Genomic DNA, 27150 nt, shown 5'->3' on the forward strand with positions numbered 1-27150 from the left:
TTTTGAAACATTTAATTCACTCTTTTCAAACAAAGGAACTTGTTTTATTCTCACTGAGAGAATTACACAAATTACATATCAGATATTAACAATGTAAAAAGCTCTATGTAATACTGTTTGTGATGGTCTGTACGTTGATCTGCAGGTAGAGATGCTAGGTTAATAAACTGTCCATATGCTGGTTTTTCCCCTCTAATTCTTTCTCTGTCTGCTGTTTGTGGTTTTAATCCAACATCTCTCTCTGTCTCTCTCAGTGAGTCCCACTAAAGAGATAAAGGTGTTGGTCGGAGTTCGTCGGAGCAGCATGAGCAGCAGCTGTGGGAGCAGCGGTTATTACAGCAGCAGTCCAACACTCAGCAGCAGTCCACCTGTCCTCTGCAACCCCAAATCTGGTACGGTAACATGGACATGCATGTACATACAGAGTCTAGTTTGTGAAGAGTGTTGAAGGACTAGAGGTGTGAGAAGTCATTTCATTTTGTTTTCAGGTGCTGTGTATTAGTTTATGTGTCAGCTTATATTTGTCTCTGGTTTTCAATTAGTTATTTGTTATTTATGATGTATGAGATCTGCAATAATGAGTGGTTGTGGTCAAGCCTTTTACCCGATGCATGCTGATCAGCTGCAGCCACCTCTAAACTCTGAATGTGGATAAATGAGTGTAGAGGTGGTAGATGTTTTCTATAAATACTGACAAATTAATGGCTACTATATTGATTATGCTTTAAATGTGTTCTTGTTTTTTTGAACATTTATGAAAGATTTAATCCTTAGCAATAGTTTCTCTTAAATATAGAGGACTCACAACAGTTCAAACCAATAATGATTTAACCTTCCTCCTACCAACCATCACTAACTGTAAAATGGCTTCACTATATTTTAATGAACTTGCGGAAGAAACATTGAAGAGAGAGGCTGAATGAATGGAAATTTGAATGGAGAAGTGAGGCATTTGAGCTGTGTGTGTGTGTGTGTGTGTGTGTGTGTGTGTGTGTGTGTGTTTGTTTCTGCTTTTTGTGTCTGCGAGATCTTTCCTTTTGATGTGTCTATTCCAAGCAGAGACCTTGACAGGAGTCTCTTTGTACCAGCAGAGCCCCCGTCAACATGAGCACTCACACACACCACATACAATGAACAGGAAAAGGAAGGCGCACACACACACGCACACGCACACACACATTTCAATCAGTTTTCAGTTCTTAGGGTATTTCCCCTCTAGCTCTCATTAACCTTAGTAATTGTGTGTATCACATGATAGGAAGATAAGGAGTCTAAAAATAAGAATAAAAAAATTCACAGTAAATGGTACAAATGTTTCCCAGTGAATGAATGAGGGGCTTTGTGTCTCATGTAATTCCTGGTATGAATTAATGAAGCCAAACCGATTTATAAAAAAATAAAAAATATGTTAACCTTTGATATGAGGTAGAAATGGCAGATGAGGTATCAAAGAAGTTAATATCTGGACCTGGGTTTTCACAAAGAGATTATGAAAATGTCCAGATGAAGAGGATAAAAGGTCCCTCTCATATCACTTCCTCTTTTTTATCAGATTAGAATGAGGTACTACACAGACCACAAGTGATTTGTCAGGCATGCACACGCTGTAGGCCACACAATGACCACAGGCTGAATAACAGATGTGTCCTCAGGTTTATGGGGAAGAAGTCAACTTAGCACTTAAAGGTTTATTTGACATACTTTTGCACACATTATTTTAATATACAAATTTTCTCTTCTTTCTGTGTGAAATAATTACAGAATAAGTTATTAATTAATTAGTAATAATTAATGAGTTTAACACTATCAACATGCACAACAGCTGTTGCATTGTAAATTCCGTGTACAAACTAATAAAGCAGTGCATAAGATCGGTTCTGGTCTATACATCTCAATTATTGCTCCATTATTGAGAAACTGTGCTCGTGCACTCCCACATTTAGCTGTATACAGACATCCTGTAGGCATTTCCTCAGTCACCCTAAAAACAAAGCGCAGTTTCATCAGAAGTCTGTGGTGAAATCTACTATATGCTGCAGTGTTATAGCATCTACAGTGTGGTGTGATTCATTAATTCACCACACTTTTACCTGGTAAACATAATTAGCAGTGACAGCAAACCTTGGGAAGTTAATCACTAATGATTTAGTTAGTTTGATTCAGTTGCCTCACTTTAAAAGGTTAATGACAAATAGTATATAAACACAGAGGGAAAAAATCATATAAAAGAAAAACAAAAGCAGACTGAATGACAGGAGTAAAGACTGTGAGCCTTTATTAAACATTTGTAAGTGCTATATTATAGATAGGTGTGTGTACAGTAGAAATATTTGCACACAAATTGAAACTGTCTTAGACTGTCTAATGAGATTCCATCTCTTGTTTCATTTTTCATTTCCTTTTCATATGATCACATATGACGACCTCATACTCTTTGGTCTGAAGTACGTGCAGTGCTCACACATTCCCAGCACTCGTTCTTCAGGAATTGTTGTATGCTTAGTGTGTGTGTGTGCATGCATAAATCCCTTGGTTGCTGACCAGTTGGCTACATCTTTGCAGCTCTCTAGTTTGGTAGTTTTTTTTTCAATAATTAGTATAAAATGAGAGAATTTCAAAGTGACTCACTTTTAAGACACAGAAGTCCAGTGAAACTCTGCGTTGGGTCATGTTGAAGTGAGTAATGGTAAAGGGAAGTTGGAGGAGGGGAAGGGGGAGATATATTGTTTCAGTAAGCAGTGAGCCTCCAGGCCCTGTTAGCACGTGCAGCTTCTACACACACATGCATATGCTCATTTTAACCAATACTGTCTTTGTGTTTCAGTGTGTGTGCATGTCAGTGCCTGTTTGCAGATGTGTGTGCTGTAACCATGTGTACGTTTGCCTGCGTATGTGGTCATGTGTGATTGTCGTGATAGCAAGTAACATTTTATTGTGTGTGTTTTCTCTCAACAGTGCTGAAGAGACAAGTGAGTCCAGAGGAGCTGCAGACACCAGGAGGACCTTTTATAAAGAAGACATTCACTGTAGGACACACACACACACACACACATACACATACACATACACATACACACACACACACACACACACACACACACACACACACACACACACACACGGGCTGAGCTCTAACAAAGACTACTTCAGCACAGATTGTGACTCACACACTCACAGTCACAAAGGAAGGGCATGCACTCAAATCATGTGCATTTGCAGACAACTCAGACACACACACTCACACACACACACACACACTCACAAATACATTCATAATATGTGCTCACCCATTACACTCTGCTCTTCTTCTGATATGGCTGTGTTAGCCACAGGGTGCCAAATGAGTATCTCATGAGAATAAATTTAAAGACCGCAGACCCAATGTATGTTGTATGTTGTTTGCACAACAATGGTGTTCAGTCTTGACTTTTTGGAAACAGAATGAAATAATCAGATAGCTCAGATTAGCATGTGCATTAAAAACAGTAACATGTCATATCATATCAACATTACACGTGTTCTTTTTGTCCCTCAGATTGTAGGCGATGCTGTGGGCTGGGGCTTCGTGGTGCGAGGCAGCAAACCCTGTCACATCCAGGCTGTGGACCCCGGTGGACCTGCAGCTGCGGCTGGCATGAAGGTGAGACTCGGAGAGATGTATGGAGTCCTGAGTCTCAGTGGGCTTGAAGTTGAGATGCAGGGAGGGAATGATGTAGGGACAGAGAGCCAGGTATAGCGTATAATACAGGGATGCAGGCTTTGAGTTAGAGAGGTAGTGCAAAGGAGAAATCCTAGCTCATTTTCAGGTCACTGTAGGTATGGTGTACCAGGAATAATGCCTTCTGTGATGCTCTCTTCATGGCTGTTGACCTGCAGTGCATTAAGGTGAGTGTAGAAGGCAGCTCGTGCTATTTAATTCTGAGAGATTAAGATCAAAACTTCCTGTTTGCCTTTGATGTTTCAGATTGCCTCCTCTGAGCAAGGTTGCATACGCGTAGCACGCCTTTAACTTTAAAAATACTCTGTGCTTTTCCTTAGAATACATAATGTTATATTTAAGTGCAGACTGTGAGAGTGAAGTGAAGTGTTAGACAAGAAATGGGATGGTCGGGATAGGGGCAGAGAGCAACTGTTAAAGCAGGAAAAAGTGCTGCGAGAGGGGAAAAAAGTCAGGAAGGAGGAGGAAGGAGGAACAGGGCACTGGTGGTTTTGCTGCCACAGCTGGCATGAAGGTATGTAAGGGGAGTTGCAGCAAGGAATCTTGGGAATGCAGAATATAGGCACTTAAACCACAACGAGTGCAGGGAGGAGAGAGCGAGGACTGAATGAAAGAAGCAGCAGGAGCCAGAAAGAGGAACAGAGAAGCATATGACTTGGGGGGAAACATGAAGTTATGAAGCACATAATAAACTACTGGCTGCGTTTTTATCTTAATTGATCAGCAAACCACTGCTAATGTGCGGTGGACATTTTCTCGTCAGGGGTTGAAAATGGCCTCCATCGTCTAAAATGTCGGATCTTTAAATTTTTAAAGGAAACACAAAGATGACAACTCATCATGAAATTCTGGAGCTGAAAAAAAACAGCTGTACTTTTCCCATAATGGCAGCAGGTTGAAACTTTTCCGACTAAGTAAAGGGAAGGATGTTAGCTCAGAGTGAGGTCAGAAAGAAGACACATGAGGAGTGAAGAGTGTAGAGGATGAGGAAGGAGGCAGATGTTAGAGGTATCAGCACTGAAAGAGGAAATGGTCCAAACTAATATCACTTCTGCTCTGGTTACTGTTAACGGTCTTTTTTTTTTTTTTACTATGGAAATGCACGTCATGGTTCACAGTCCATCATAAAAGTGCGTGTTTATGTCTTTGTGTATGCAATTAGCTCTCTTGACCTGATTGTGTGACCTACATGCTGATTCATCATGTCACAGTTTTACTCCAAATCTTGTCATTTAACCTTATTGTGTGTAAGAAAAGAAAAAACAAGGCAGGCTAGCATATTTGTTCAGAGATATCAGATTATCGCAGCGTTGTTATTGTCAATTGAATTCTCCGTGTGCAGCAGTGTGTGTCAGAGTGTCACTAGTTTATCTGTGAGGAGTTGCACTATTGCACTTTCCAAGAATGTTAATCTTGTTCCACCTCACCTGAGTGGTTTTACTGATGTGTAATTAAGCAGTAATACAATCCAGTAGAGGAAATGTCGTGTTGTAAAGTGTTGGCACCACACTCCAGGCAAAAGGCCTGAACCCAGAGGGCTGAGAGCATCACCGGACTACTACTCATCAAACACATATCCTCTCAAACACAGCATCTCCATCTGTCTGTAGCTTCTTTTTTTTTCCCCAACCACAGACAGACACACACATCAGCACTGTCCTAACCATAATGGATTTCAGCACTTATGTAACCGTCCAATACATCACTCTTAGAGCCTCTTCTAATGCACTTTTATAAGGCAGCAGGTAGAGCAGGGTGTGTGTTTGTCTCACTTTGTGTCCATTTGTTCTGGTCTCTGCTGCATGTTTGCACACCATTATGTGAGTGAACTGAACAATGTGTTCTGTTACACATAGATATAATTGTCAGAATCTCTTGACCTCCATCTAAAAGATTTTGAACATTAAACATGAGAAGATTCAAAGGTCAGATGAATCTGTATTGTATTTATGAATTTGTATTGAAATAAGATCATTTATATGCACAGCGTTTAATTCTGTCTCTTGAGTTTATTGATTATACTGAGGACTCACACATAATTATGACCTGTTGGGACTGAAAAAAAAATCAAATGGACTGTCTCTTGCCAGGCAACCAGCAGACTCAAGGAAGTCGCTGCTCCTGGTCAGGAAATGGTCCCACACTGATCTCTGTAAAAGCACAGCTTGTCTTTTTTACATTTCTGTATGGATTAAACAAAAAAGATATAGTATATTAATTAGTGAGCTGTAAACCAGCAGACACTGTGCAGATTAAGCCTGATGTGCTGTTCAGTTTGATGGATCATTGTGGTTTGATTTCTCACATAGCTGCTGTGGTTGTTAACATAAAAAAAACCTTTTACATGCTTTTCTAACATATTTACTGCAGATTTCATAATGCAATGCAGAAAATGCATCCATGTATGAGTAATTTATTAGCAGCAGAGTTGTTAATATATGCTGCTGTAACTCTTCAGTCAGTTATTGTTTCTCTGTCTTTCTGATTCCTCATGGCTCGTACTGAGTGTTTTATGTAACGAATGACCAACCTCTACATTACACACAGCTGTTATTAATGCATGTAAGTTGAACGTCTCAGCATGGCCCCCTTATTCTCTCTCTATGTCTTCTCGTCATGCCGGTCCCCGTGTCTGAGAGCTATTTTAACCCTCTGAGCGCAAGGAGCCATTCAGCTCAGCTGGGCCTCAGCCAAGGCTAACAACCCCACAGCCCTGAAAGGAGAGAAGCATCAGTGGGGGAGAGAAAGAGGAGGGGGAGGTGTTGGAAGAGAGTTAAAGAGGCCGAAAGGAAAGGTAGAGAATAGAGGGAGAGAAATCAAGAGAAGTGGAAGAAAAAGAGAGCGCGTCTAGAAGTGCACGATGGACAGTACTTTGACTCTTGTGAAGCAGTGGGACATAGGCTGCAGAGGTTTAGATGTAATTACAGTGAGAGGTTGAAATTCCTCTGCAGCACAGGATTAACAGTCTTGGCTTTTTTTTCCTCCTCCTTCCTTCTATCATTTAGGGAACACCGGAAAAAAACCTTTAGCAGCAATTGCTGTGAAAATAAAACCAAAAATAGTAACCTCTATCAGTGTTTATTCGCTATCCTCTGTTTCATATGTAAGATGAGTTTATGTAAGGAATGGTTTGAATAGTTGTTCCCTGTAAGATGATTCTAAATACATAATGTTTCCTGCATCTAAGGCAAGGGACACATCTGTTAAAGTTATTCTTCCATCTGCGTTCAGCAGTATACATCTGCATTCAATTGATTTATAAGCAATATAAGAATCAGAATGAGTACGTGCTCTCATTCTCTCTGACAGGCATTATACTTATTTGCATCTTGCAGACCTTATGGAAGACTTTTGGAAGCCAGTGAAGTGGGAGTGTGCTTGCATGTGTTGAGTGTGCGCCTGTAATAGCTTGCAAAAAACCCCACAAAAAACACCACAACAGCAGCATCATGTTGCAAGAACAGCGGCTAGAGGGCAGCTCTGACAACAAGTCTTAGTTTTATCAGAGCTGTTGAGTTGGAGTGGTGGTTAAACGGTGATAAGGGAGGTGGGGTCCAGGAGTGACGGGGGAGTGATTGGAGCGTGGCAGTCATGTTGTACCTGGTGCAGTTTTAGCAGTAGTTACCACTTCATGGCAGTTAGTGCTATCAGTGTTTACTGTTGGAGCTGTGGCTGTGTTGTGATTTCTCTCTTGGCTTACTGCTGCTTTCACTGTAAGGTCAAATTTGTGTATTAGCTGCACTATGATTACAGATCTATGTTATTAAAAGGAATACTTCCATCAAAAAAACAAAACAAACAAAGACAATCAAACCAATCATTTGGATGTGAAATACTAACCTAAAAGATGGAAACTGCAGCTTTCGCTAGTTGCATTGTGCCAAATCAGTAACTAGATTCAATCATATGGACTCACTGGGCTCAAGATGTCTTTTTTTTCCAGGAGAGACCAGTGAGAAAGCATAAAATAACACACTGTCAGACAGAGTTTAAGTGATTATAGGGAAGAATGACAGTGCTGAATACCTCTGTTATCAAGTGCAGGTGTAAAAATTACTCAACAAAACATCTTTAAAAGAGTACTCCACCAGATATTTATCTTCTAAGAATAAAACACTAACACTCTGATTTGGTCTTGAAGGGTGGCAAGTGACTTTACTACCAACCGGTCAAGACAGACAGCCGCCCACCTTGAGCCTGGTTCTGCCTGAGGTTTCTGCCTCTTAAAAGGAGGTTTTATCTATTGCTTGCTCATCATGGGAGTTGTTGGGTCTCTGTAAATTATAAAGAGCACAGTCTAGACCTGTTCTAAATGAAAAGTGCCCTGAGCTAACTTCTGTTGTGATGGCGCTAGATTAATAAAACTGACTTGACAGTAGATTCCAGCGACAACCCAGAGCCACAGTTTAATCAATAGAAACATAGAAACATAATCCTCCTGCAGCACTGATGTGTACGTTCGTTACACTCCAAACACTGCGCAACACTGATGAATACATCGAAACGGCCGCAATTTTCTTGTCAGAGCGACCTTCAAGCCTGCAGGTGGTGAGTATTTGATACTAACAAGATTCTGTGGAGTATCCATTTATTTCTGTCTCCTCTCATGTCTCTGAATACTTTCAATCACAGTCACCTCTACTTCCACCTCACCTTTCACATTTTGACTGCTGTGATTGGATTGACATTTTACAGTATCTCTCCCTTCTCTGTCCATCTCTCTCCAGGTGTGTCAGTTTGTTGTGTCGGTGAACGGGCTGAACGTCCTCTCCCACGACTACCGGACCGTCAGCAACCTGATCCTAACTGGACCCAGGACAATCGTCATGGAAGTGATGGAGGAGCTATAAGTTCGAGAGGAGCAGTGTAATAATTATGCAGCAGCAGCAGCAACAAGGTTTAACACTTGACCTCAAAAACCACACTGATCGAGAACTGTAAGACAACTTGACACACTCTCACTGTTCCAACATTGTTTGGATAAGGTGGATGACTGAGAAACAGTGTGTGCTCAAGAATGTGGGTATTCAAGTAGTAAAGTAAATGATTCAACCTGCAGATAAAAGGGGAAGGTTGACCTAGTTTTTCTTTGAGTTTAAAGGCACAAGCACTACAGATGGAAAGTGCAAGAGCCCCCCACTTGTACAGCTGGATCACCAGCTGCTTCATTGTGACTCTGAGTCTTAATGAAGAGGTCCCAGACTTCATGTGTGGAGTAAGAAAACCTGAATTCCATGTTTTTTTGCGTTTTGAATCCAAACTGTATCACGAATCTGTTGCTGAACACATCAGAGGATGTGAGACGGAAGCTGGAGATGAGAAAGTAAAAGCTGAAACTGCAACAATGAGGAGGAATATTTCATGTTGATAGATTCAGTGACCTCTCCCCCAGTTTGTTTCCAACTTTCGACTTAAGGTCCTGACAGCTCAACAGCTCACTCTGCTGGGAAGGACAGGATAACACAGGGAGGGAGCGTATTTATATTACAACTACATACTGTAAATCACAAGGTTTTGGTTTCAGGGTTTTTAATTGTTTGTTGTTGGTTTTTTTCCCTGCCCGGGGAGCCACAATGTTGAATAGAAAAAATACAAGTTTTTACCCTTCTCATGTGAAAACCCACTGGCAAATTAACAACTATAGTGATGGCCAGGTAGATTTATGTATAGCTGCTAGGAATTTGTTAGTGTACATAATAAAGGTGCAGCTATGAACTGCACGTGACATTAACAGGCACAATGTACATTTAAAAAGTTATGATGGATTTAACGCACAAACAAACAGAAGAAGCCCTACTTATGTTTACAGGATGAAACCTCATTAATGTGCAAACTAAAACTGCTACAGCACTGAGAACATCTTGGAGACTATATAAATAATTGTTTTTAAAAGGACTAATTTCCCTTGATTTCTTTAGTATCTTTTAGTTTGTTGGGTTTTTTTTAAAGATTATACCTGATATGCAGACTTTTATTTTCTATAATGACACAGAAGTCATTATACATAAGAGCTTGTTTAAGAGACAAGAAAGAATAAATATTATATGTCATACTTACTGTTGACATGTTCTCAGCTCTAAAATACCTTTAGGAAATCTTTTTAAGAAGTGTTACATTTATTGTGTAAAAAATTATGGAATGAATATGTTCCACACCTGTGGCAATGCCAAATAAGCCCTAAACTATAATGTTATGCCAGCCAGCTTTATTGGAAAAAGTAGAAGTAGTAAACAGTGGAGTCTGTTGACTTTTTAATACAGATGTTGTATCTACAGTATACACTGCTGCTCAAAAGTTTTACAACACCCCATTTTTTGTTTTATGTTATGTACAAATGTTAAGTACTAAACTGCCCATGGAAAAAAAGAAAAAAGAAAAAGAAAAGTTAAGATCATCAAAAACTGTATGTATGTATGTACATTTCATAGAGAAGGGCCTTTTAAGGGATTAAGAGATTGGTTAACTCACAGCTTTCCTGCAGCAAAGGAAGCAAGTGAAGCCTTTTTGATTACTTACACACCCAGACTGACTGGTTGGTCAGGGGTTCCTCCTACAACAAGATAATGACCCAAAATATTAGAAGAGAAGAACCAGACGGTTCAAGTGATGGAGGACCAGCACCAGTCTCCAGACTCTAACTCTCTGTAACTGGTTTGGGATGAACTGGACCAGAAGGAAAAAGCAAAGCAATGAGTGTATTCAGCTGTTGGATGAGTCAAGACTTTAAATTAAATTGCAGATTTAAGGTTCTCCCCTTTTTTAATTTTTTAAATTATTTTTTGTTCTAGGCTTTAATTTCAGAAACACTCTGACATTAAGTGACAGCTGGAAAAATGGAGGTGCTCTAAAACCTTTGACCAGTAGTGTATATTCTCTAATGTTTGAAGAATAAGGAGTAGAATGACTACATGAGCACTCAAACTATTGAACAATTGTTTTAAGTGACAAAAGCACTTAGGTGACAAAAGCTTTCTTTTTTGGAATAACATGTAAAGTATTTATATGTGAATATTAATTTGTGAATATACAATCTAACATCCCTAATGAAACTTATAAGAAATAATAAGAAATAATAACCCCCTGCTTGCTCCCAAATCCTGTTCTTCTTCATTATCTGTCTTAGATAATGTGTTAGATAATCACCAGTATGATCACTCGAAGCAGAACATTGTGCAGTAAAATCTAAACATGATAAGGTTGGTAGGGTAATGCTGAGGTAATTGTGGCAGTTATTTGAAATATGACGTCTGTGTGATCTGTTTTTTAATGACAACATATGTCAACCACACATAGATGGAAAAAACTTCATTTGTGGTGATCACAGACGTTAATACAATTAATAGCAACTTGTCTTTCCAAAATAAGAGCATGTTGTAAATAGTTTTCAGTGGAGCTGCTTTCTACTGTACAAATATCAATACCCCCTCAGAAAACTGGTGACAGCGCAGTCTGTGGTTAATCAGATATTTGAAAGATCCTGTTGTTGATTTTTCGTTATTGCATTTTTTTTTTCAGTTCTGTGAGCTCCACAAATAAAACTTAATTCACCTCTAATCTATTGGAGTGGCAGCAGATCTGATTAGCCGGATATAACTACAGGTGAATGAGAAATAATTTTATTTTCTTGGAGTTTGGTGGTAATGAACCTTAAAAGACAACAGAGTCTAGATCAAGAGTTAACTGAAAGTTCACTGGATGAAAGCAGGTTTGAGGTTTAGGTAAATGGATTTGTACATTATTATCCTCCAAAATAACATTCGAATTAAAGCAACATTATGCAACTAGTTTACCTGAAAATGACAGCTTCAAAATCATTTTGATGTTACACTGAGTTGTAATAGGGAGAATGGTGTCTCTGTCATTCCCACTCCATGCCCCCAATGCCCATTCTTGCACTATGTAACTTGGGTTGACTGGGTACAAATCTCCCATGAGAAGTACATAACTGAGTGACAGTCAGCAGCTTATACTGCCTGAATTAGGTCCAGCAAGTTCTAGAGTAATGCCACTGTAAAACAGTAACAAAAAAAAAAAAGATGGATAGATAGATAGAGGTGATTAGAAACCAGCTTTCATCTCTAATATCCAGCAAGGAAACTTTTAAAATATCAAGATTTATAAACCGAATTTAATGTGTTTGTTACAGCAACAGTACTTCCTGTTCCTAATTACCACTTGTGGCTACAGAGGCCTGTGTTGCTCAGAAAAAGTTACATAATGTTGCTTTAACTGTGTGTTTATAGACTATGCCATCATGTCCTTAGGCATACTAGCATGAAATATTATCATATTTGAAACTGTATAATAATAATTTAAAAAAAAAGAGGAGCATGGACAAGTGATGCTCATAGTGCTCATACAGTATGTGTCTGTAATCCTGAGTAAACACTTGTTTTCTACGAAACGACACTGCCTAGTTCACTGGATATGTACGTAGTTTAGTCTTGAAGAGAAATTATTTCTAAGAAATTTTAACACAAATGCAGAAAACTGAGCTTTTTTCTATTCTAGGTGAACATATATTCAGGAAGTCTTTATTGCCAAACAATAGGATTTAATCTGTTGCATCAAACTGCCTCAAAACATGTCCTGATTGAGTTATTCAGCAGACATGTCATTGGTGTTTCTTAGTGTGCGTAGGTGTTGTAAGCAGTGAAATGCATGATTTCCTCAAAATCTGTGCTTATGTAGCATTAGCTCCTAATCCAAAGCACTTCTTCAGTCTGTTGACTCATAGGAATGCATCATCCGACAAATCATTTCAGAAGTAAAGTCGATTTTGGCCTTCAAAAGTCTTTGTTTCCACGTTTTTGGCACCGCTGTCCCATTTTTAGAAGAAAGAAAAGCCCCTAAACGCTATAAATAAAAAGTTAGAATAAAACTGTTATAGAATATTTTAGAGCATCTCAGACATTGATGATATTCGCTGTTTTACTCTGCCAAACATTCATGACATTTTGTCTCACTTGCTGATCTCAAAACAGCTCGCATGTGTTGTTGGATGATTCTGTTTTTATTACTGTTTATTACTGTTCGTGTGAAGTTGATGGATCTTTTGTTGGTAGGTTTTGCTGAATTTGAGAAAGAGATACTGTATAAGGGACCCTAGATACAGAGATCTCAATATTCTGTGATTACATCTTACCCCAAACTGCAGACATTAGTGATTCTTCGATCTAGGGTTTCATTAGTCTACTGTAGAGATGTCATTAGACTTCTTCAGTTAATCTCTACACTCAGCATGGGTTCAATTTTTCTTTAATTAAAAACTCGCCTACCTGCAGTTTTCAACTCAGAATTTGTTCTTTTTTTACTGTGTTTGAAAAATGATCTGGTTAAAGGGTTGTGATTCTCATAAAGGCGATGGAAAGTATTGCAGTATTGGGGACAGAGATTATGGTCTCAGTGGGGTTTTGGGAAACTCTTTCACCACTGTCTCGAAATGTGTCACGTGTATTACTGTAAAGTCTTGAAGGAGCTCTGTGTGGTCGTGGTTGGCTGAAACGGGTTCACTGACTGTTCAACAATAAGCCTGAAAGCATTTGCCTTAAGTCCTTATTTTGCTGCTAGTCACAGTTGGTGGTCATCTTAGTCTCCTGTTCTGTTCCCAGCTCTGTTATCTCTGACTTTGTGTATTAAAAGTGCTCATTGTATCAGGTGATTGTGCTTCAGTTCTATTGACAATCAGTGTTTTACGGACACCACCTTTAAATAGCACAACAGTGGTTTCAAGAGCAGCAGTCTGGCAGAATGTATTTCACCACTGTCCTCTACATTGTGCTGTTTTCTACTTCAACTTAAATGATTCATTTTAACTAAAGGGATTCTTTGCTTTATGTTCACCTCATGAGGCTGGAGTGAGACATTTTCAGCAGGTACAGTTATAGATTTATTTCTTTATTTCTTTTTTCTTTCTCCGCTATCAGAGATTGAATGTTGGGTTTGAAGACAATATAAGCTCACAGTACTACAGTCTGTTTTTGACAAAGCAGATAGAAGCTCATTCTGATGTTCTTATGTATTAACACAGTTAATCAAGTGTTTAATAAACAAACTGATCTGATCCTCCTGTGTGTTTGTGGTTTCATCTTCAGGTCGACTAAAAATCCTTCAAATAAGACCAGTCTGAGGTGGACACTGTTCAAAACTGATGCCCACAATCAGACCTTAACCTGTGATGTTGGGTCACAAATAGACATCAAGTTATTTTTAGGGGTTTCAAGCCAAAAGGATGGGGAACCACCAGCCTATGGCTTGATGGTGGAAATGTTGTATCTTATATGGGAAATCTGAGATGAGACAAAATGCCTGAAATATCCTTTCTCTTTTTCTTAGATGCACTAGCACAAAGCTACCAGCAGGGGGTAGTGTTATACCACTCCAAGCCGTATGTATATCGTTTTATTTATCCTGATTTTGTTCCTTATCTCAGTCATGTTTTGGACAATTTCATGGATTTTAGTGAGGGACAGAATAGATTATGTAGATGAAACTTTCCACCTCTGTTTTGCTTAAAGTCTGAGTGTGAATACAGTCAACAAGAATGAAAGATACTTGCAGGGATGACATTATTATTATTATTGTTTATTTCATTTCTTTTCTAAAGTTCTCTTTGCTCATTATCTCTTCAGTGTTTTTGGCAGCATTGATGATATTTCTAACTGCATAGCTAGGTGATCTTCTGAACTGTCTGATTGCTCTGCAGATTTGCTCTTGACTGACATTGCTTATCTCTCTCTCACACACACACACACTTCTGTCATTCCTTTATGGGAAATCCAAGGGTCTGGGTGTACAGGGAAAAGTGGTAAAATATCAAGCTAACTGCTACATGCTGTCCCATATCATCAGATAAACCACTTAATCATAATTTAGATGAACTGCAAAACGTTGATTAATGTTGAACCTCACCACACAGTTTTGTCATTTTATAGTGACACTCACAGTCACTTGCAGTGGAAACAAGGGCGTCGGTGTCCTCTTCTACCCCTCTTTCTCTCTCTTTCATCCTTTTATCTTTCAGGTCAGATACTCTAACTGGAAAAGACCTTATCAGATGAGACGATCACTACCTTTCATCCACTTATCTGTCCATTCAGTCATCTGTCCTTGCATCCACACATTCTATGATTAGCTCAGCAACTTCACATCGCCTTCATTCATTCAACCATCCGACCAGTCCTTCTGTGTGTGTTTCGGCTCAGTACACAGTGCGGTGCATTAGACGATAATTAGAAGCTGTCACACACACAAAAACCTGAAACTGGACTTTTTTTTTTTCTTGAGGAAAAGATCAAGAAGAAAGAGATGTGACTCAGCCAATAAAAATGTGTTTCTGTATCAGAATAAGTGCAAAGAAACACAATGCTTTTACATGTTTTTTCCTAGGTTTCTCATTATAAATGTAATTATTCAGAGTTGTCAGTGTTAGAACAAATACGTTGCAAACAGTAATGATGTTTTCTGGAGGAGTTGTGAGCATTTTTATTAGCGAATTGTGTTTTATTCATGGGCCCTTAGAGAGTAATGTGTTGATACAACGTGCTGTAGCTTGGTGCATAGAGAATCACAGTCACACTGCCAAAGTTAGGGAGTCCAATTCCAACTGGGGCCAGCACACTAAAAATGTACGCACTGTGAGAAGGCTGGGATGAAAGCGTTCACGAAGTGGCATATATTATAAGATCATATTAAGGTTTGAAAAGCCCAGTTGGTCCAATTAAAGCAACACCAATGCAGGCGGCATGAGCCAAGATCAAGTAATTAATACACATAAAAAAATCTCTCATGACATTGACAGCAGCCAAAATAAGAGAGTTATGGAGAAATATAAGGTATGTTGAAAGCAGTTAAGTTGCACTGTGGTGTTATTCACAGTGTTAGACAAGGAGAAGGAAAAACACAATGTTTCGCTCATTTCTATCCTCACTCTACTCGTCACATCACTCTTTCCTTGATTATGATCACGTGTGATGGTAGTTCACTCAGCTCAAGAAGGTCCTCTTCAGTTTGTTTCAGGAGAAATTTTGACATAGATGTGACATAGTACGAACTTTGTACCTACTTCATAGGTGTGAACATTACTTTTTACTTTTTACTTTTTATTTTTACTTTTTACCCTTTGTTAATATCCCCTGCTTATAGTAGATCTACAATTGCCTCCAAGGATAAAAAAATCTGCCCCCCAAAAAAGTCCCCTCTCAAAAGAAACCACATAGTAACCACTAAATGACACACATTTAGAGTGTCATACTTAACATTATGACAGAGCGAATAATGAAATACCAGAGAAACATAATAATGTTCACTGGAACACAATATTCTTTGGAGTTTAATTAGCTTTTTGACACAGAGTGCCAATAACTGGCTTGATTAAATAAAGGTGAGCTGTGTTATCACATGTGGCAAACAAGGAGGCCTTACCCAGAAAAGAAAAGACTTACACAGCTGGAGAAAAGGAATGTTTCAGTGCTTACTCAGGTTGACGGTCTAAATGCCTTTGAGGCGTGATTACAGCGTTTTCAAGTGAATTGTCTCCTGTCCTCCACTTCCCTCCCTGCAGGCGAGGAGCTCAGGACAAGTCACAGCAAGCAGAAATGTTAGCCACCTGCCAAATGCTTCTTGGACTGTGGCTGCCAGCTCAGTGAATTTGGCCAGCCACTCTGGCTGGAAGTCACCTTTGTTCAACTAGCATTTCCTTTTCAAAAACTTATTTTACTAACTAAAACTGGTGGAACTGGAAGAATGAATACACTTGATACCGTATCGGTAATGGGAAAGCTATTTTCAGGACATGGTTAGGATGCAGTGAGGGAAGTCTAATTTACTTCTCTTACTTTTGCTTCTTTGGATATGCAGTGATTTTTCTCTGCGCCCTTGTTTTTTTCCATATTGCTTATTGGAGCATGGCTTCAAGGTGTAGATGAATGGACAATTTAAGATTAGAAAAGGACTAACAGTGTACAACCATGCTAGCAGCTTTGTTAGTCTGCACTTAGACACAGGGATGATTTGAGCTGAAAGCTAACATGTGCACAATGTATTAATGTTTAGCAGGTATTATACCTGCTAAACATTAATACCATCTCATTTTGATGTGTTAGCATGCTAACATATGATAATGCTAAACACAAGGTGCAGCTGAGGCTGATGGGACTGTCCTTAGTTGCAGTACTGGACAAATAAAAAATTGAACCGATGATGGTGTTAGATGAAAGGTTAAGGGATGACCTGTTATGATTGATCCTGAGGGAGCATAAATGTGTGTGCAAACTGTCATAGCAATCTATTCAATAGTTATCATTGCGTTTCCGTTAAAACAACAAATGTCACCAGGGTGTGTCGCTAGAGTAAAAGTCAGGAGGATCATTGGTTGGTAGGTAGGATTTGTTGGTAAGATTCGTCCTCTGTGGACCGTGAATGTGAGTACAAATGTTCATGGAAGTTCATCCAATAGTTGTTGAGATATTTCACTCGAGCATGTCACTGGCAAGGCCAAAAAATCCTCACTGTGTGCAACCTGTGGGCTGCTCTAATGAACATATTGTGCATGTCAAAGATACCTTTTGGAGTTAGTAGTATAATGGCTGCCTGTGGTCTAGAGTGAGTCTTCAAATAAATAACAGTATTTTCATGAGTAAATCACCTCCATCCACGTGTCCCACCATGAGAATAATGTACCATGACCTTAAGAGCTGTCGGGTTAGCGGCGCTCTGGGAACGGCAGGCCTGGTACCAGATGACAAGCTCTCTAATAATTGACGAGCGACTAGTTGGACTAATCAGTAGGCTGCGGTCACTTCAGTCCACCGCTGCCCTCATATTAACCTGCTGCTTGTTATTAAGACAGAGCTCAAGAGCAGAGGTTGTGTGTGTGTGTGTGTGTGTGTGTGTGTGTGTCCAGCAGAAAAAAAGGTTGAAATTCAGAGCATGAGGTGTTTGTTCGTGCATCCCAGTTCACCATGCTCACCCTTGCATCTGTCAGTTCTATTTGAACTTGTCCAGATCTTTTGCTTGAGCCTATAAGACAAACAAACCATGTTTCTTCTGCTAGTTTTAAATACAACTCTTTGTGTGTGTGAGTGACACAGTGATCTGGGCTGTCTGTCAATGTGTCAGAGTGCTAAGCTCCATGCCTCGGGTCATCTCTGTGTCTTAAAAAATGTAGGGCAGGGGGCTTCAGGTGTGTGCGTGCGTGTGCATGTGTGTTTGTGAAAGGAGAACAGAAGGAAAAGTGGGGGAGGTCTTTGTTTAAATGTAATATTAAGTGTGTTTGCTTACTGCAGACTTTGTCACTGTGTGTGTGGGTTGTGAGTATCTGCGAGTGTGTGTGTGTGTGTGTGTGTGACTCTATGAGCAGAATCAAATAAAAAAGTAACACTCATATTATTAAAAGCTGCAGTTTCTGAAACTGCACGAGGTTGCAGTTTTTTCTGCTACATTTAGTTTTACTTTACATTTTACGCTTTTTCATATTAATAACAGTTTCGCTACTCTCCACCTCTTGCTGATTGATGCCTTGCAATAAACAGTCATCTCTCACCCACTTCAAGCGTAAACGTGTGCTCTTATAAATACCAGTGAGGGGGTTCCTGTTTCCTGGGAGAAAAATCCTCTGCTACACAGGAAACTATGCTTTCCATGTTTGTCAAGGCAACAATGGCGGCTTGTTTGTAATAATTATAGGAAGGTAGAGGAAATTCAAGAGGGTGTGGTGGAGTTTGATCATTTTTATTATTACAATATGTTGGTCCAGTGCAAACAGGGAGTATTAAATACTGGTGAAAAGGCCTCTTATCACCAAAGATGTCACCAAAACCAGGAAAACAACAATTATATGCTCAGTTGTCTCAGAGGAAAAGCAATGTAAGAAAAAAAAATCTGTAAAAAATTATGTGCATACAGTTTCATTAAAAAAGGAGAAGAAGAAAAAGAAATTGTGTTTTGTGTGGATAACACTTCCCTAAACCTTCTCAGTGTCAGACTGAGTATAATTGGCTGTCAAAGTTTTTACTTTTTATCCATACTGTCTCGCCACTAAGTCTTCCATTGCTGTACCATCCAGGTTTTACAAATGTGAAATCTGTCACATATCACCCACATGCACACACACACACACACACACACACACACACACACACACACATATACAGACAGCTGATCTAAACTGCACACATTTTTCTGACTCCTGAGATGTATTACGTACGTACCCCTACTATCAAACTTTTACAAGCTTGTATGCAGACTTGCAAGTCAGGAATCAAGATGTCTGAGCAGAGTTTTGTGCATAGATCTGATGTATTTGCTTCACTAGAGAGAGAACCTGCAATAAACAGACATTTGTTGCAGTGCAGTGACTTTAAAAACTTTATGAAGCCTCACAGTTGGACCATATGGCGCTGAGCTAAATGACCTGTGGATCAACTCCTCCATGTGACTGATGCATTTATTCAACAGAGCCACAGTTGGGATGGACAGGTAGACAGAAGGAGGATGAACAGATTAGGAGTAGGGTGAAAAGGAGAGAAAGAGGGAGAGAACAACAGGGAGAAGAGAGAGGGAATAAAATAATAAAATGGAACAGATAAAGAGCATAACAGAGAGAGGACATCAAGGGAAATGAGTAGATGGCAAAAAAAGAGAAAATAATGAAAAACGGACATGCAAGGTGGGACAACACCATGGTTCATTCACCGGGCAGGTCTTTAGGTCTGTTGGCCTGTGAGTCCTTAGAGAGCAGCTGTCAATCATAATCCACTTGGGACTGCAGGGACTCTGAATACAAAACCAAAAATGATCAAACACATTATCCCTGATGAAACCAGCAGTTTCAGCCATGCACACTCCAACTTTACCTTTTTCCAGTGCGCACAATTAGCTGAGCTTATTGGTTTGTTCCCAGAATGATACATTGCCATGCCTGCTATTTATTTAGTCATTTGAGTATTTATTTTCCCAGATGTGGTGTGTAGAATATTCAGACTTCAAGTTCTTTCCTTGTGATTTGACCAGGTGAATCTAGGTGAGTAACAGCCATGATCTGTCATTTTATCTGTTGAAATGCTGCTGTGTCCACAGCCATGCTAGTGGCTTTGTAGACAGTATTCAGGACACAGCCGTGGTTCATGCTAAATGTTAACATGCTTACCCAATGTTCAGCCTCTTAGTTTATTGTGTTAACATGCAAACATTTGTGCTGATGGGAATGTCGTTAGTTTGGTTGGGTGTTTTGTTATCAGAAATCAGCAAAGTTATCAAAATTAATCCTAAGGGAGTAACTTGAATGTGTGTACCAAATGTCATCCAATAGATGTGCAGACTTGACTTGCAGACTTAAAACCACAAATGTCAAGCCTCATACTGGTGTTGAAGGAAAAGTCAGGGGGTCACCAAAGTCATCAGGATATATCCCTAAGGCACCTCAGGATTATCTATACCAAATTTCATGACAACCCACCCAATAGTTTTACAAATAGTTCACAAAAAAAAGACTCCAGAAAAAGTCAAGGGATCACCAAAGTCATTTGGCTTCATTGTCTGAGAAGCATGACTGTCTGGCAGTCCATGTCGTTGTTGAGATGTTTCAGTCTGGACCAAAGTGATGGACTGAGTGAGTGACGTTGGCGTCCACACTGCCACCATGGCTGAAAAGAAAAGAAAGGCTGATGTTAGAAATGATGTCTGGAGACAACTGCAGCATGGTGGTGCAGCTCAGGCCTAATATTAAATTATGTATAGGTCTGGGTAGCAAATTGAATTTATCAAATTCAGTTTTTATGAATCTTTCACTCACCAAAATTTACTCACATTGCAGTTTTTAATAAATGTTGAAAAAGCTGACAATAGCTGCACAACTAAAGACTACTCTAATCAAACAGGACAGACATATCAGGAGAAAGACACAGTGAGAAAGGAAATGACTGAACTGATGTATAAAAATATGATTGCACTGTATTATATTGACCTGATCGTTTTTCCTGATGTAAGTCATAACATCCAGCCATGCACTGTATGTAGTGGTGTCTGCATGTGGTGTATTTGTTTTGTGTGTGGTCTGTTGCAAACAGGCAACAGATGAAGGGGAAAGAAGATGACAGAAGGACAGGAAGGGAAGAGGCTGAAGGAAAAAAAGAGGAGGAAGGAGGGAGGAGGATGGAGAATCCTTATCCTCTTGATTATAGTGTTTATGGCATCTGGACAGTTGTTTAGCTAAGGCATGTGTGTGTGTGTGTGTGTGTGTGTGTGTGTGTGTGTGTGTGTGCATGTGCGTGTGTGTAGTGCCCCAGGGACACACCTGGAGTGTAGCTATTCGCCGTTTCAACTCAGCCAGCCACTGGCACATTTCACTAGCCTCTGTTTCTCATGACTCCCATTCCTCCCCCCTCAGGGCAAGTCACAGAGTCTTTTCAACAGCAAAGGGGCTGAGTGTATAAACAGCATTACAAAGTGCACTCATGTCTCTTTCCTCAGCCTGCGAGTAGAAAGTGCTGGTGTTGACCAATCAATTGAGATGCTCATTCAAGTCTAGAATAAAGGAAACGTTTGTTATTTTGAAGAAAGAAAATGTTGCTGAGAGATACAAGGATTGATACAGCTCTTATGTCTGTTCATTAAAGATGACACTATAGCCAGGCCATGGCTAGGTCAGTGTAAAATAAGGAATAGAAAATGGGGGAAGTGACTAGCTTGGCTCACTTACCACAACATATTGTGGTTTTGTTTGTTTGGTTGCTTGTTTTTTTTTTTTGTTTGTTTTTTTTTTGTACAGATGAAACAAAGTGCTGGTAGACTGATGTTTGTTTTACTTTTAGTAAAGCCAGGCTAGCTGTTTCCCCTTGTTTTCAGTCTTAATGCTAAGCTAAGCTAATGGCCTCCTGACTTTAACTTCAAATATAAGAGACAAACACAGAGGTGATATCAATCAAGCTGGTATTTTTAAACTACTGATTTAAAAATATCATCTTAATTGCCATAAAACCCCTGGTTTCAATTATTTAGAGCTTGCAACATACATGCTGAAAACACCATCCTAAATACTAGACAGACATCACCAAATAAACAACGTGCAGTCACTAATCACCCAGAGTTCCAGCAACCAGTCTCAGCTTAAGAAGAATAACATTTTCCCATGTCCATGTCCACACAAAAAATTGGTCTCCAATCAGATTTTCTAAATCTGACATTTGGGTTAAATGATTTTTTTGTCTTGAGAACCAGGTAAAACGCTCAATTAGTGAATTTATCTGTCTTATTTCAAGATCACTTCATTGAAAAATGGTAGGCTAGAGGATTAGTGGTTTTGTTTTGGAAACATTTAAAGTGATCTGTTGCCATTATGGCTTCCATCAGCAAGTTCCCAGTCGGAAAGAAACTGTTCAAAAATGACTTATTTGGATATTTATGGACATTTTTTGCAACTGAGAGAAACCGTGAACTTGAAATGTTCCATGTGGCTTTATAACTATAGTCCGATTGTTTCTTTTGTGTCCTCCAACTTTGAGCTGAGGTGAAAACGTGTGTCATTGTGCCTTTAACATTAAAGCTGGCAGCGCAGCGGGGCACGGCCAGGCACCTGCTCCGAGCGCACAGAGCCATTCTCAGACGCACTTTTCTCTCTCTCTCTGTCTCTCTCTCTCTCTCTCTCTCTCTCTCTCTCTCTCTCTACAAATCAAACACATAAAAAAGCGAGTTTCGACAATGATCATGTGGCTTCTTTAAAGTCACAGATTCCGGATATGTCTCCCTAAGTCCCTGATCACGGAGGTGCATAGAAAGGGCCCCGAGGGGCTGGAGCCGAATTGAAACCTGCAGGTTGGCAGCGGAGGTTTTTGCGCAGCGGCACTGGGTCGCGTTTTTACATCTCTCTCTCTCTCTCTCTCTCTCTCTCTCTCTCTCTCTCTCTCTCTCTCTCTCCCTGAGATGTACCGGGGCGAAGAAGGAAAGGGTTGGGACAGGGAGGAATAGCTGGAGGGAGGGATGGCTGAATAACGAGGAGAGAAACACCCACTCCGGACTGACCGAATTGTATCCGGAGAGAGGGAGTGAGAGAAAGAAAGAGAGAGGGGAGAGGAAAGAGTGAGAAGGAAGAAGGACCCTTTGGGAGGCAACAACAGAAGCGGCAGCAGTCTTTCTGGTATTCAGAGGATTTCCTTTGGGGATAAAAAAAAAAAGAGGACGCTTTGAATTGATGACTGGAGAGGTATGAAAGGCGATTTCATCCACAGTGCGTGTGTCTGAGTGAGTCGGTCTCAGGTGTGCGGCGCTGGAGTGTTTGAACGCAACGAGTTCATTTGAATCAACATTTGAATCAATCTGATAGTTTGACCCAAATCTGGCTTGAAAACTAGATTAAAAACCAGTCAGCACCACTTTGAAATTAACACCGAGTATAAATATCGGCTGCGGTCGTTCAATCAAACTTGTGCAGTTTCACAAGCAGGTGGAAGAAATCGTTCAGAAATTAAAAAAATAAATTGTTGATTTTTATTGGACTAAAGATGTTTTTCCCAGCATAAGAGAAGTATTACATGTCTTTTCCCTCAGCCTTTTTAAAATGCGGTCGGTTTAAAACACAGTCTTGGATGGTACGCGCGCGCCAGAGTCGTCTGCGGTCTTGTTCTGTAATTAATTGCATTTGAGTGTGCGCAAAACTATATTCCAGAAATAGCCCTGAAACGCGTGCGCGTCCAGTGTGTACAGACTGCTTAGTTTTAACGAGGGCGTCGCCTTAACCCTGGTTTTCATTAACCCATTAACTGGTTGCAAAGTTTGCCCTTTGGATTGTTACAAACAAGAAATTACGCAAACTGAAGAGAGGAGAAACTTTTGTCTCAATCTGACTTTTGTTATATCAGTGAGTGGAGAGAGAAGTGTAATTATAATAATCTCAGTTTAGTCAGATTAACTCCGTTGTTTGTTAGAGAGACTAAGAGAGATGATAATCTCCTTCTAATCCTGGTCATTTCCCATCTTCATGTCCTGAGGATGATGTATGAGAAAAAAAAAATCAATCCTATTTTATGGAGTATTTTATACTTATTAATATGCACTGCCATTTTCCTGGCCTTTTGACACTGTCTGAATTGAAGGAGCTGCATGTTCTTCCAATGCCACCGGGTTACCTCCACATCAAGAGAAAGACTCAATCTTGAAACAACTTTTGTTGCACATGCTGTTTTATTCATAGGACTCTCAGCAAGGTGTGTGTGTGTCTGTGAGAGAGAGAGAGTGTGTGTGTTTCCCCAGGAGAGGAGTGATAAGATGTCTGTGCCCGTCCACTGTGTGTGATAATGAGTGGGAGACTGGAGAGAGGAGGAGGTGGAGAGGTGGAGGAGAGGGTCAGGAGAGGAAGAGAGGGAGGCAATGTGGAGGAGAAGAGGGTGCAGAGGACAAGAAGTGAGGGGTGAGAGTAGGAGATGAGATAGGGGAGAGGAGAGGAGGAGGAAGAGAGGAGCTGTTGTGTTTGCTCTTGTTGTCCGACAATGGCACTCGTGAAATGTTCCCTCTCTGGGGTTGTCAATCAAACTTCTCTCTCCCTCTTTGTCTGTCACTCTGTCTGTCCTCCATCCTTCTTCTCTTCTCTTCTCTTCTCTTCTCTTCTCTTCTCTTCTCCCTCAAACAAAGTCCCCCACTGTTTCGCCTGTTCTGCGTAGGCAGGACGCTCGCCCGCTGCTCTGCGGTCAGTCTAGACTGTTGGGCTACTGCTTTGTAATTGTATCAAAGTGGATGGTAGACAGGAGTAACTGATTCCAGATCAGTGCCTGTGGGCTCATGTGGGCAAGGTGGGTCCTCTTGACCCACAGAGCCTCTCTGGTGCTGCAGCTGAATGGCATTCCTGGTGTTTCTGTCACTGAAACCCCCCTTTCTTTCTGTGTTTCCCCGCCTTTCTTTCTCACATTTTTCGCTTTTCATTTTCTCAGCGTGATCTTTCCTCTCTGCGCAGGTCTAGGCTGGTTGTGAGGATGTTGTCAACAGGGCAGATGAGGTGGTGTTTGTGGGCTCCGCTGGTGTCACTGGCCATAGTTTCCAGTTTCCCCAGTAAGGCACAGAGTCAAGGTAAGTACTTTTTCCTCTTCTCCAATCTTTTCTCTCTCTTCTCTCTGCTTGTCACCCCCCTGTTCCATTTCTATCCCCTCCTCCTCTCATCCCCCTCTCTCTCAGCAAGCTCCTGTTCCCCTTATCCACCCCATCCAACTTTTCTTTGCCTTAAGGTCTTCATCCAGTTCACACCTTGGCCTTTCACTCTCCTCCCATCTGTCCCCTTCATCGCTCCTCTCCCCTTTCTCCCCTGAAGCCTCACCTCTCTGGCCTCCTCTATCTCTATATCTGTCTCCCTTCCCTCACCTGACCTCCCCTAAGTCTTCACCCCCATTTCCACATCCCTCCTCTGTCTTCTCCAATCAGATTACATCACGCCCGTGATCATATCACCTCCATATCATTATGCCATTTCACTGTGGCAGCATGGCAACGCTGGCAACCCCCGCTGCCAGTGCTGCCACGCTTCAGCGGGGTTTTAATAAATGTGTTGTAATGTGTTGTAACGGTGCGCTTCAAGCTGTGATGATTTGCTGCGCAATGTGCTGCACAATATATAACGCTCCAGTGTGCTTCGCAATCAACCTCACCTCAGCAAACCTGATTTAATCAAACTGAGTCTCATTAAAAAGTGGGCTGCTGTCTGTTTCGTGGAATGTTTTTTTGGTCACCGGTGTCAAAAAGAAACACACATTTGAGTTCCAGTTGAACATATTGTATGTTAATATGTCATTATGTGGCTATATTGGCATAACATGTGTTAAGATGTAACAGATGTGTGTTTTTATCTAGATGAGACTCAGATGTTCTGACACACTCCTCATCTCCTCTAATATCTTTTAATGCAGTAACTTTATTGGCTTCTGACTTAAAGCCAAACCACCCGCTAATCTATTCTCATCAGGACCAGGGGTTCAGGTTCAGGTGGTTTAGGCGATAGATCCTGAATGTTATTATTTTGACTCCTATTTTTGACTGAGAACGTTAAGCTCATTTCAACAAAATGGATCCAAGAGCTCTTTTTCTGAATCCTATGACTGTAGCGTATGTATGTGTGTGTGTGTGTGTGTGTGTGTGTGTGTGTGTGTAGTTACGTTTGTGTGTTCTGCATGAGTTCATGGGAGAGTGTGTCTGCTATTGGCAGCCTATGAAGTGCAGAGGGTCAGACTTACTGTGGTTATCTGGATGGAGATCATATGAAAATGACCCCAAGGGACACTTAAACATTTAGCTGACCCTGCTTTGTGTGTGTGTATGTGTGTATGTGTGTGTGTAGCTCACATTCCTTCCAGGATGTGGAGTTAGAGGAGCAGGGAAGCGGCAGGTCTCGGTTAAAGGAACACTACACAGAGAAATCAAATAAAGATTATTTTTCTCTCTGAGGTTGTTTAAAATCAATAATCCACACATGACACGGGCCCTTTATCGATCTGTTTTTACAACTAAATTAAAAGAAGAGTTCCACCCTAAAAAGAATTCATTTTATTACAGTGATCTTTTAAAGGATAGTTTTTGTTTCAGATCCATTTTGCTTTAAGTCACGAAGCTGCTTTTTGTTTTTTTTATTGATTGCCTTGAAATGAAAGTAGGATTTTCTATATTCCTCCTTTACTTCTACCCTCTTTTCATTCTCTCTCTTTGCTCTTCCCCCTCTCTTTCTTCTGCATTCTCTCCCTTCATCCTTCTTGCTCTGTTTCTCTTCAGTTATTTTTCTCATCTCAGTTTCCCTCCTTCTCTTTTCCTCTAAGACGTTTTTATTCCAGTTTTCATTAGCGGTTCTGTAGGTCATGTTTGTCATTGCCGGCAGACAGAGCGGAGAGGTGAGACAGAAGCGTGACGGCATAAATTAGGCTGGGATTTGATCCCAGTGAATCACAGCAGAATATGGACGACCTCCCAGACACTATGGGAGCATGCCCTGCTCAGTCCCTTCATTAGGGAGCATGTGATAGCCATTAATTTTTGCCCGGTCTGTCCCTGTAAGCTGCAACATCTGGTCAGAGGGGGATTTGAGCTTAAGGATTAGTGTGTGTTCTACCCATGGAGGATGTTTGTATATACAACACAAATGTCTGGATATCGTCAGGAACTCCCACTTCCACAGAGTGGGTGAGTTCCTCTCTGCAAGAAATGAAGCAAATCTAGAATTTAAACCAAACAAGCCGTTTAAGGTGTTTTAAGTTGAAGATTGTTCCTCCATCCGTGCATTTGTCCGGTTCTGCTCGAGGTTTCTGCCTCTTAAAAGGAAGTTTTTCCTTGCCACAGTCGCCTAGTGCTTGCTCATGGTGGGATCTGTTGGGTTTTTCTCTGTAAATTTTATAAGATAAAGAGTACGGTCTAGACCTGCTCTATATGTACAGTGCCTCGAGATAACTTCTGTTGTGAATTGGCGCTAT

The 27150-nt window shown here is 40.5% G+C and overlaps 2 protein-coding genes across 3 annotated transcripts in view; both read left to right on the forward strand.

Annotated features, from left to right (window-relative positions):
- Positions 1 to 13781, forward strand: part of deptor (DEP domain containing MTOR-interacting protein) — a 33264-nt gene extending 19483 nt beyond the window's left edge. For both annotated transcript variants that reach the window (XM_018686218.1, XM_018686223.1), the window contains exons 7-10: positions 255 to 392; positions 2956 to 3026; positions 3536 to 3640; positions 8446 to 13781. In XM_018686218.1, coding sequence (XP_018541734.1) covers positions 255 to 392; positions 2956 to 3026; positions 3536 to 3640; positions 8446 to 8568 — 437 coding nt within the window. In that variant the 3' untranslated portion in view covers positions 8569 to 13781. The remainder of the gene's footprint in view (positions 1 to 254; positions 393 to 2955; positions 3027 to 3535; positions 3641 to 8445) is intronic.
- An 8867-nt stretch (positions 13782 to 22648) lies between these two features.
- The window catches only part of col14a1a (collagen, type XIV, alpha 1a), a 127297-nt gene continuing 122795 nt past the window's right edge, over positions 22649 to 27150 (forward strand). Inside the window, exons 1-2 of the mRNA XM_018686105.2 lie at positions 22649 to 22916; positions 24637 to 24772. Of these exons, the coding sequence (XP_018541621.1) occupies positions 22905 to 22916; positions 24637 to 24772 (148 nt within the window). The 5' untranslated portion in view covers positions 22649 to 22904. The remainder of the gene's footprint in view (positions 22917 to 24636; positions 24773 to 27150) is intronic.

The sequence above is a fragment of the Lates calcarifer genome, linkage group LG15 (genome assembly GCF_001640805.2).
Source record: "Lates calcarifer isolate ASB-BC8 linkage group LG15, TLL_Latcal_v3, whole genome shotgun sequence".
Classification (NCBI taxonomy): Eukaryota; Metazoa; Chordata; class Actinopteri; family Centropomidae; genus Lates; species Lates calcarifer.